The sequence below is a fragment of the Anopheles stephensi genome, chromosome 3, assembly GCF_013141755.1.
Source record: "Anopheles stephensi strain Indian chromosome 3, UCI_ANSTEP_V1.0, whole genome shotgun sequence".
Lineage (NCBI taxonomy): Eukaryota > Metazoa > Arthropoda > Insecta > Diptera > Culicidae > Anopheles > Anopheles stephensi.
In genome coordinates, this window is record NC_050203.1 from 69,229,352 (window position 1) to 69,240,218 (window position 10,867).

At 49.3% G+C, this 10,867-nt stretch overlaps 2 protein-coding genes across 3 annotated transcripts; both read left to right on the forward strand.

Annotated features, from left to right (window-relative positions):
* Nucleotides 1-249: 249 nt before the first annotated feature.
* LOC118512498 (RNA-binding protein 5-B-like) lies at nt 250-6,223 on the forward strand. 2 transcript variants are annotated; one of them, XM_036057006.1, is made up of 11 exons: nt 250-482; nt 921-1,011; nt 1,261-1,410; nt 1,485-1,565; nt 1,630-1,783; nt 1,847-1,916; nt 2,355-2,428; nt 3,034-3,123; nt 3,208-4,342; nt 4,424-5,640; nt 5,715-6,223. In XM_036057006.1, exons 1-11 carry the CDS (start codon nt 476-478, stop codon nt 5,847-5,849), a joined length of 3,204 nt encoding a protein of 1,067 aa, XP_035912899.1. In that variant the 5' UTR covers nt 250-475; the 3' UTR covers nt 5,850-6,223. The 2 variants fall into 2 exon arrangements, with proteins under 2 accessions (XP_035912899.1, XP_035912900.1); XM_036057007.1 differs by lacking the exon at nt 921-1,011.
* A 368-nt stretch (nt 6,224-6,591) lies between these two features.
* LOC118512499 (serine-rich adhesin for platelets) lies at nt 6,592-10,343 on the forward strand. Its single transcript, XM_036057008.1, has 4 exons — nt 6,592-7,473; nt 7,540-7,938; nt 8,003-8,197; nt 8,269-10,343. The coding sequence occupies exons 1-4, from the start codon at nt 7,130-7,132 to the stop codon at nt 9,317-9,319; spliced, it is 1,989 nt and encodes a 662-aa protein (XP_035912901.1). The 5' UTR covers nt 6,592-7,129; the 3' UTR covers nt 9,320-10,343.
* The last annotated feature ends 524 nt before the right edge of the window (nt 10,344-10,867 follow it).

A 10,867-nucleotide genomic window follows, 5' to 3' on the forward strand; every position in this document is an offset into this window, starting at 1 on the left:
ACGATTTACCGCAGCAAATCGAAAGCAATAGCACAAATTCCCTAGCGAATCAGCTACACAAAATTTATTACTTTATTTAAAATCTGATAATCAAACTCTTCGATTGAATAAAATAATTTTCAATTTCTGGCAACAAATTTTGTTGTACGCGATCGTATTTGCTTGAAAATAAATGTCATATTGCGATCTGCTTTCTAACCGTCACTCAAACTGTCAACGCAGCTGACCATTCGGCTGTCCCACTGTGCCTGTTGTCATTGTGGAAAAAATCTCGATTATGTTCTACGTGCAATTGGTAGCTTCGTACATTAATTGTAAAATAACTTTACCCCAGTCCATTGTCCTCAAGGGTGGCAATGCTTAAGTAAAAGCCGCATTTTCCAAGTACGTGCACTGAATCGAGGGAAAGTGTGTGAATAATCCGTGAGCAAAAGGAGACGGCGCATTCGGGCTGGAGCGTTTCAAGGCAACCGAGATGGATTGTAAGTCTGCCATCTTTGAAAGTGTAGTAGAGTTTTGGTTTGGTTTTGTGTGTTTTCCCGTGTACGCTACGGTTCGATTGGAAAGGCGAATGGATAACAAACCAGCCGGCCTAGCGTACACCACCGAAAAGCTGAGAGTTTTTCTTTGCGTTTTAGGCTACCTTCATTCAGTCAGTCTGTCCACTTCTGTAGGCAAAAGCATTTTATGTTCTATCTTGTCACCTCTACCTGGCTGGGTGTTCTAGATAGGTACTGGAGGGTAGTGACAAAAAAAAAAGCAAAAAAACAGCCGAGTTATTTTATATCTGAAAGTTATAATAGACCACCCTCATACAGAAAGCGACGGGCGAAGATTGCATGAACCAATGTTCGCCCTAATTCTTCCCATGTTTTCGATCGACCGACCAATAATTTCCTTTGAAATGTGATTGTTTATAGTCTCACCGAGTCCAGACAGTGATACTTCTGGCTACTATAGAAATCGCTGCCGACGTGATGAGCGCGACCGGGGCAATCGAGGAAGATCGAAGTAAGCGCTTGACCGTATAGCACCCCTCCCCGGAGTACATGCGTGCCCAAATGCGTCCTCCCTACCCAGAGACACGCCGTTGCGAAGAGTGCCGTCCGCTGGTGCCGTTGTCTCGCCTTGGGCCTTATCGTAGCATGGTCTCCAGTGGTAGTGTTCCGTGTCTCGCCGCCACACCGGTGTGCCGGAACACCCCACCGTGTGCACGAAACCGTGTCCGGAAATTAATTGGTGCTTTTTTAAACCTTTTAGGGAACGGTACCGCAATAGCAGCCGGTACAGCCGCAGCCGGTCGCGGTCGTACAGCAGGGAGCGCTACTCCTATCCCCGGCAGCGCAGCACCGAACGCGACTCGTACCGGGATGGGAACGAACAAACGTACGATGATGGCGGTTGGGACAGGTTTGTACGATTGCAGCAAAGCATAGTGTGGGATGCGTGATTAAAGTGATTTGTCTATCTAAAATTTATTTTAGCCGCGAAAGGTTTCGTGAACGCAGTCGCGAACGGGATCGCGATCGTAGATCCCGCGAACGGGATCGATACCGCGATCGAAGGTAGTAGACCAGTTTGCTTGCCGTGTGTTACATTCAATTCATCGCCAATCGCTTTTTTTTTCAGGGATCGCGATAAGGGCGGCCGTCGTGGCGGATATTCGCCTAGCTCGATGGATGATGGGGAAAATTTTGACAGTGACAATGAGTTTTTCCATCAACAAAAGCCCAACAATAACATCATCATTCGCGGGCTAGCCCCACAGGTCACTGAAGCTGACGTATGTATTCCGATGTTGGAAACTAGAGTAGAATAGTGATTATAATTTAATTTCATTTTGCAGATCAACAGCGATCTCATCCAGTGCGGGCTGCAGGCACTGCACGTTAGGCTGATCCGGAAACGAAAGACAGGTAAACAACACACATTGGTGTAACAAGCTCATAATTTTAAGCATTTGTAAACGGAGCTGTAAAGTTAAAAGCAAACTTTAGCGCGGTTGTGTAGGTTTGAGTATTGCCGGCGACCCTCGCGCTAGGTGGTATAAAGCGTCGAGTATTACCTAAACTAACCCATCACGCCAATAAGACTGTGGTACCAGGATGCAGATGCAAACAGTGTGCAGTTGGCAATGGAGGACACGTGACCAAACCTGGAGCAGCCTGCTCGTGAGCAGTGTGTTGTAAAATAGATGATGATGTTCATCTCTGCAAGCCGGAACACGGGGTCAACAAACACTCTAAATCATTCGAGACTTATGATTCAACTGCTGAGGCACAGAGCTGGCTTTTATGATTGATATCGTGTTTGTGTTTGCTTTTTTTCTATTCCCGACCGTCTTTTACTTCTAGGTGAATCGAGGGGTTTCGCATTTGTCGAGTTTCGCACAGAAGAGGAAGCAACTCGGTGGATATGTTACAAACAGGTACCCAAATACCCAGCTCACGGGCATATAAAACAGAACAGACAGAAAACGAAGTTGCTGTCGATAAAAGCTTAGACCACAAAGAGAACGGGTAGAGGGTGGTTTCCTCACAGAATAGCAAAACGATTCCATCATCGAAACAAAGCAAAAAGACAAAACCTTCCTTGGCAATAGCTTTAGATCTTTGATTACAACTCCGAGGAGGACTGCGGGAAGCTCTTTGAAACCATATTCTGTTGAAAGCAAACATAAAAATATCTTCTCTGCTTGTAAAAAGTAATTAAAACTAAGATCATCTGTCGAAGCTATTGTCAGTAGAAGGAAGGTAATACAAAAAGAGGCAAACCGTTCTCGTGAGCACCGCAAGAAGCCTCGCTTCGCTACAGGATAAACGTCTACACGGCGAAGGAGGAACGAACTCAGCCGAAACCGAACCACGCTCCTGCCACATCGGCAGCAGTACTGCAAGATCGAGACACGAGAGAGTGTATCCCGGGAAAATACGGAATTGCGGGTATATTGCTCAATGTAACATACTAATGCTTTCGTGTTTTCTTTCTTTTCTTTTCTTCCTTTTGTTTTGTTTGGTGTTGCTGCCGGTGTAGGGAGTGCTGGTGTTCAACGGTCAACATGCCGTCATGCAGTACACCTTTTCGATGCCGACCAAATTCCAAACCGATTGGTATTGTGCTAAGGTAAGTAAGGATCGGGAAGCGCGCCAGCAAACAATCATTTTCTAATTGCTTTTCACCCTTTTTTTTTTTGGTAATAAAATACAGTGCTACGCGTTCAACTTCCGGCGCAGGGAGAACTGCTTCAAGTGTCATGCGTCGCGCGAGGACAGCGAAATTGGCGGTGACGGGAGCGACGAGATGAGCAACATTCTGACGAAAAAAATCATGCTCCGCAATCTGGATGTGCTGACGAACGAGGAAAGCGTGATGGGCGTCATGCAGAAGCAGCTGCCCGCTGAGCTGGTGCAGAAAGTCGGAAAGGTGGTCATCTGCCGCGATCCACTGACGTCAATTTCGCGCGGGATGTGTTATGTGCATTTTGAAAATCTGGTCGATTCGATGAACACGCACAACGCTCTGAAGGAGCTCGATCCACCGCTCAGAATCGACGGTCGGGATGTAATCATTTCGTACTGCATGGACACGGAGAACAGGAACTTGATGAAGCAGCATCCGCATGGCCATCCGCAGGGCAGGGAAGGCAATCGGCAGGGCAACAGCAACCAAGCGCACGGTGCCGGCCAAGGCAACAGTGGCAGCACGCACTCGAATAGTTTCCAGGGCAATGGCGCCAACAATGGTGGCTATCGAAACGACGGAGCAAACAACAATTATGATCGCAACAGCAATTACGCACACAACCACAGTTCGCACGGAATGAATAAGAATTCCGGTGGTGGTGGTGGTGGTGGTGGTAGTCGGGGAGCTTTTCAGGACATTAGTGCTGCACCGCCAAGCGGATCTTCGTCTGGTCCGTCGGGTATGGCTTCCGCTTCGTCCTCTTCGTCCGCTGCTATGGCCGGTGGCATTCCCGAAAACTATACCCTTGCCGATGTGCCACGTTTGGCGGAGTACAGCGCATCTATGTACGCGTCGAATGCGGCCGAACACAAACACTATCTGCAGTACTACACCGAATACTACACAAATCAACTGTCGGCTAGTGACGTTGGGCAGGTGGCAGGACCACGCGCGCCAGGTGGTTTGGGTGAAACGGCCAACAATGGTGCTGCCGTTGCTCAGTCTGCAATAGCACGGAAACAGCAAGCCGGCCCTAACAATGGCAAATCGGAGAAGAGTGATGTGTACGGTCCTGTGATGATGGGTGCTTCAAACTCAACGTCAGTTCCGGCTGGCCCGCAGCTTCCGGTTCCGAATGGTGTCGATGGACGAAAGTATCGTATGTATTACTACGTTGTGCAAATTTTCATTTTAATTTGGAGCATCATACTTATGCGGGGGCTTTGTTTTCTCCCTTTAGCTACACCGGACACCTCCCTCTATCAGTACGATGAAACGTCCGGCTTTTATTACGACCCTACCACCGGGCTGTATTACGATGCCAACTCCCAGTACTACTACAACAGCGAAACCAGCTCCTACCTTTACTGGGATCCGGAAAATCAAACGTACGTAGCCGCGCCGGCCTCATCATCCACCACGTCCAGCCATTCCGCGGCGGCTGCTGGCTCGCAGCAAATGCAAGCGAGCAAATCGGAAAGCGTTGGCCCGCCTGCAGCTGCTGCTACCTCGCAGGCTGAAAATGCGGAAAAGATGGAAAAGTCGAAATCAAAAGAACAAGCCCCACCGCAGGATAAGGTGAAAGTTGCCAAAAAGATTGTGAAAGACATGGAGAAGTGGGCGAAGCAGCTAAATCAAAAGAAGGACTACAGTGTGATCCAACCGCCTGCACGCGTGGAAGAGGCGACGCTTTATTCTTCGCTCGGACCCTCGAAACCGCTGTCCGAATCGCTCGGCGGACTCGGCAGTGCGGGTTACGCAGATGTGGGATTTTCGCTGCTGGAGAAAAAGGAGCGTGCTGGTGGTGGTGGTGGTGGTGGCGGCGGAAGTGCAGCGACCATGATGGCTGGTGGATTGGGAGGAAGCGCCGGTTCGTCCTATCCTTCTGGCGGTGCCGGTGTGAGTAAATCCGTCACAAGTGCCACCTCGGCGTACGGTGGTTCGGATTCGGACAATGAGTTCGGGGACGGCGATGGTCCTGCCGATCGCGATCTGGTTGATTTCGATCGGTTAACCTGTCTGCTCTGCAAGCGTGCATTCCAATCGCAGGAAATTCTAATGAAGCATATCAAAATGTCTTCACTGCACAAAGAAAACCTTCAAAAGCTCAATGCAAATTTCCAAGCCAGCGGTGGTGGTGGCGGCTCGAGGGGCGGCGGTGGCAGTAGCGACGGTGGGTCCGGAGGTCCATACAACGGGTTGCAGTACCGGGATCGTGCCAAGGAGCGGCGCGCGAAGTACGGTGAGGTTGAAGCGCCACCGGTCAATCGAAGCAAGGAACGGTTCCAGCGCGAGATTGAGAAGCAAACCCAGTCGTCGTCGGCCTACCCGCAGGGCACTGCTTCGGCGGTACCGATCGGGCAGAATAACATTGGCAATAAGTTGCTGCAAAAGATGGGATGGTCCGAGGGACAGGGTTTGGGTCGAAGCAATCAAGGACGTGTTAACATAATAGAGGTAAGCAAAATGGGTTGGCTTTAAGTTGAGTTTTTAAATTAAACCACTTTTTCGATGTTTTTTCTTTTTCACAGGCGGAAGCGCGCGTAGCAAACGTTGGCTTGGGCATTAAGGCGGCAGCCCAGTTCGGACGCACGACGGACGATTACAAAACGTACATAAAGAAAATGATGAAATCGCGCTACGAGCAGGTGGACGTGAAAGACTAAACGCAACCGTTTTTTGTGGCGTTGAACGCTTTCGAGCGCCGACTGTTTTATAGTTAATTTAATCGCTGCTCTTCGCCGGGCAGCGTCCTATTTACGTATAGAATTCTCTCCTACGCACTTGTAATATAATGTTTTTGTAGCAAGTTTTACTCTCAAGCCATCATGAACTGAGCTTGTGTCTACCTTCCGTTAGCCAGCATTTAATGGCTGCTAGCTTGTTTACACAAACACTCACACACACAAAGGAACGCCGTCATACCTTTTGTATTTTATTTAAGCAAACTTTCGAATGCACAGTAATCGTATACATGTTTCTCTTTAGAACTGTATAGAAAACTAAATTTTGGCAATAAAACATCTATTTGAACGATTGATCGCGACAGTTTTTTTGGAATAAATGTATATCACAAGAAATCAATAGCGAATTTAGTTGAGCGTTTTCCTGTGTAAAGATGAGATAATACAAAATAAAGGTCGTCGATCTCACGTCACGTCGTCCTGATGTGGAACGAACCTAAACGGAAACAGGATGTGGTATAAAACGTAGCGCCACCACCGTTCGACGTTCCCAAGACACAAACCCTGTGCGATGTCGACGATCGTTCGCTGACAGCTGACGGAAGAAATTTCAGCAAACCAAAACCATCGTCAATTCGATGTTTTTGTTTGCTGCACTGAAGCGCGTCCGATGTTTTTCGATGATTTTTCCCCCGAACGCTTTTGACAACTGTTTTTGTCGACACACAGCGCAAGGAAGCAAGAAGAAGGTGAAAAAGTGTCAATAAGACAACCGACAGAATGTGCGCTCGCTGAAATCGCTTCCACACACAAAAACAGAACACCAAAAAAGGGCTAAATCGTGAAGGAAAATGTCGGCAATTGATTTTTCCACCCGCTAGTGCCAACGAGATACGGGGAAAACTAGCGCTTCGTACGGCATTTGCTGTTTGCTTCTCGAAGACACGGACGCATTGTGGAAGCAGTTTGCCATTTCGCCAGCCAGCCAGCAAGCGCAGAAGTGATGAATTATTGATCGTAAATTCAGCGATAGTGAAAAATCTAATTGCAAGACATGGGATTCGTTCTGTAAGGAGCAGCTGCACCCGGAACGTCGTGTAATCGGGGATCGAGTGTCATCGGTCCCCGCCAGGCTGAGCAGGAGAGCGTCGATTGTATGTACGCGGAATCGCGCAGTGAGAAAAGATTGTTGCCAAAAAAGGACTCGCCACCTGACTGACTGACAGAATCGATAGCAGCAGCAGGAGGTGGTGGATCGTTGGATGCAGACGGGAGGCAACAGTAAGATGGACGTCGACTCGCCCAATGCCCTTAAGCGTTGCTCCAGTGCACCACAGATAAACAATCTCCTACCGGGCACCAGTGTCGGTGTGCAGCCGATGGAAGAAGGACAATCGCAACCCGTGCCAAGCGCCAGCGGTAACAGCAACAACAGTGCCAGCATTAGCACCACCAGCCGAACACAGAGCAGTGGCGGTCTGCAGCAGCAACCACATCTGCAGCAGGTACTGCTGTCGGACGCACATTCGGAACCACTGCAACCGGGTAATGCAAGTATGCTGAACACAAACAATTTTCACCCGGGATCAACCGCCACAGGATCCAGGTACGGTTAAGCGTTTTGACTTTTGCACCCGAGCGAGATTAACACAGATTCTGCATTCTTCCACAGGGAATCACTACCGACATCGTTTTCGAACATTTTTACACCACGCGTTCGGCGGTTCTCCGCCAGCTTTAGCCCGCTCGCCGTTATTTCGAACGGTAGTGCCAGCCCGAACCGGAACGGAAGCGGAACTCCCGGACCCCGGCTAACACCCCGAATATCACAGCTGCGCCAGGAAGAGTGTGCCGATGTGAGCAACAGCCGGGAGGTGAATCACGAGCGGGAAATCCACAACGCCATGCAGATGTCGCAAAGCTGCGAAGATTTGACGCTCGTCGCGGAAAATTGGTCCTTTTCGTCCGGGTCCGCCGGGACGAAGATGATGGTCGACGATCTGCAAAATCCGCTGCACGTCGCGCTGCCCACGATCGGTTCGACCTGCTGTTCTAGTCCATCTCCCACGAGGTAAGCTTCTTGGTACGGGAAAACTGATGGTAACTTTTGATAGTGATGGACTTTCGTCTTGCAGTCGCGGTGGAATCGGGTTACAGTATCCAACAACCTCGCCCTCGCCGACCCGAAAGTTTGTCACGCGGCGCTCGATGTCACCGTGCCCGCTGCGACCGAGCCCGCTCAGTTCGTCCGTAAAGCGAAAGTTCGATCTGGAAGACAACTATGGCAACTGTTACTCACCGCCGTCGAAGAAAATCTTTTCCTCCGAAAGGTAATAACCGTTTGGGTGGATTTATTGTTTAGAAATTAACTTTTTCGTCCGTCTATATACTACCACCACAGAGGTACATCGCCCATTTGTCAAACACCATCACCATCACCGATCTGTCCGAGTCCGGATTCATCGACAACGTCGTTTGAGAATGGTAGCAACAACAATAATGGTCTGGGCAGCAGTATCCCACTGTGCGGTCCTTTCCCACTCGCTGCTACTGCCGCCACCAGCAGCTCCACCAGCAGTGGACGAATAACGCCAAAGTTTTTCCTTACCAAGCTGACCGGTATACCGAGCCCGGGTGCGGCAACGGTTTGCTCGAGCGCACCGTTCGGCACGATGCATTTCGGGGGGAACAGTGGCTCGAGCAGTGCCTGCTCCACACCGACCGGCATCACTAATCCGATTGGTTCGCTTGGTGGTGGTGGTGGTGGTGCGGGTGGTGCTGGTGGGAATGCTGCCATAATGATGGATTGTGGTGTGAGTAGCAGTACGGGTGGTACGGCCGACTGTAGGGACAGCAGCATGGATGTCGGCGGCGGAGGCGGACACACGGTCGGACCCAATATGTATGAAGATAGATCTACGATGGTGGTCGTGGAGGAGGAGGTGGCGGTGGGAAGGTCGAAGGAACGTGCGGTGAATTCCGCTGATAGCATTAAGATGGCATGTGATGAAGGTGAAGCGAATATTAGTGATAATCAGCGCCAGCGCAGACTGACCATTGGGCAGACGGCGGTTGCAGTCAGTGCTTCGCGCGAGCTGCGCGAACAGGTACTGAAATCGGCCCTCGACCCGGACGCGGCCGGCAGCTGCAACAGCAACAGTAGCAACAGCAGCAGCACTAGCAGTAGCAGTAATAGCAGCTCCACCACTAGCGATAGTAGTAACAGTGCCAACACGAACAGTAGCCGTATGAGCAGCGGTCTCGCCGGAAGTGGCCCCAGTAGTAGTAGCAGTAGCAGCAGCAGCAGCAGTAATACCAGCACTAGCAGCGTTGATACGGGTGGATCGGCAACGGTTGCTGCTGGTGGTACGGCGGCCACCATCTGCCCACCGCTCACCTCGTTCCCCATGATGGCCATACCAAGCAATCTGGCAGAGATTGCCGAATCATGAAGATTACGCCAGACCGCCGTGTAGATCAACCGCACAAGATTACTGCTGATCTTTGCGTACATATAGCAGGGCGATAGCGCTATGGGGACAATAAACAAATCATTACGAACAGGATGATTTAGGGAGAGCGATAGATAGGGGGAAGGGAGCTTACCGTCTTAGAATTCTATAGGGCCACACACAGATTCGAGTAAAAATAGGAGAGAGAGAGAGAGAGAGGCAGAGGCCAGGAATAGAACGCTAGCACATTAGGCGGCACTCCGTTCGATGAACGGACGAAATATGATGTAGACTTTTCGCTCTTATCGGTAATCTTATGATTACCAGTCGGTACGTTGGCGTTACGAGGCAGACGCCGCGATTTTGCGCGATGACTCTTCTTTCCACAATCTTACGCGTCATCGTCCGTCAGCAAGCAGCATGTAGAAATTGTTGAATTTAATGCGAGTTCCTCTAGAGCGGTACGGTTCATTTATTTGTGCTAGAGCATAAGATTCATTCCTGATCACTGTTGATTAGGGATGAATCAAACGCAAAGAAAAGGATGTACTTTCGAGCTTTTCATTAGCATTTTTTCTTCTTTCGCTTTTCCAAATGGCGTCGAAAAAAAAGAGTAATCGAATTTGAAAACGTAAACGTTTAGCGAATTGGCATTTAAAAGCAAAACAATGAACGAGACATATCCGTTTTGCCAGACGATACGCCCGAGCATCTCATCTTCCCCCTTTACGCCTGCCTGCCTGCTACGAGTTGATCGATGGCCATCTGGTTGAGTAGAACGTAATTTTGTGATTAGTTAAGGCTTTGTACATGAGCGGGGAAGAAGAAAGAAGCACCGGAAGTGAGAAAGTGTTTAGCGTTAGATCTTCTACCTGTAGCACTGCATTTCTACACCCTGATCGATCTGGATATTAATGTTCCGGTAGGACAGATACCCTCCCGTTACGCTAAACACACACAGGAAATGAAAACGAACGTAGGAAGTACATATTAACAGTAACAGTGAATAAATTCGATAATCTTAGTTTTTTTTGGTTTTGTTGGTTTGCGTGTAGAGCGTATAATTTAATGTTTCACAAATGGTTTTTGCAGCAATAGCCTGTATCGGTGACGGGCGACGGTTATGCGCACTATCGCGCTACGAGCTCAACCGCTCGCGCTATAAATTGTCCTTCGATGCGTGTACCATTATTTATAAAAAAACGAATATGGACGGTATGATATGGTCAATTCAGCGCCAATATAGGACATATACACATGTGGAAGCAACCGGCCGCTCCGTATAAATCGTATTTATTCATTTGAACAATATAAATTTTGTCACATCGAATGCAACGTGCGCTCGCGTGGTGTGATTGCCATCGTCGAACCCCTTTTTCCTTAAAAAAGGACAACAGGCACACACGCACGCACAAACAGCACGGCCATGCAAATGAGTTGTATCAATTTTTCCTCGGTATCGGGGTCCGTGTGTATCTAGCAGCGTTTGGTTGGTGCGCTGCGTGGAAAACCGTTCGACCGTATCGCTGGTGTGGAAAATGTGTGTAT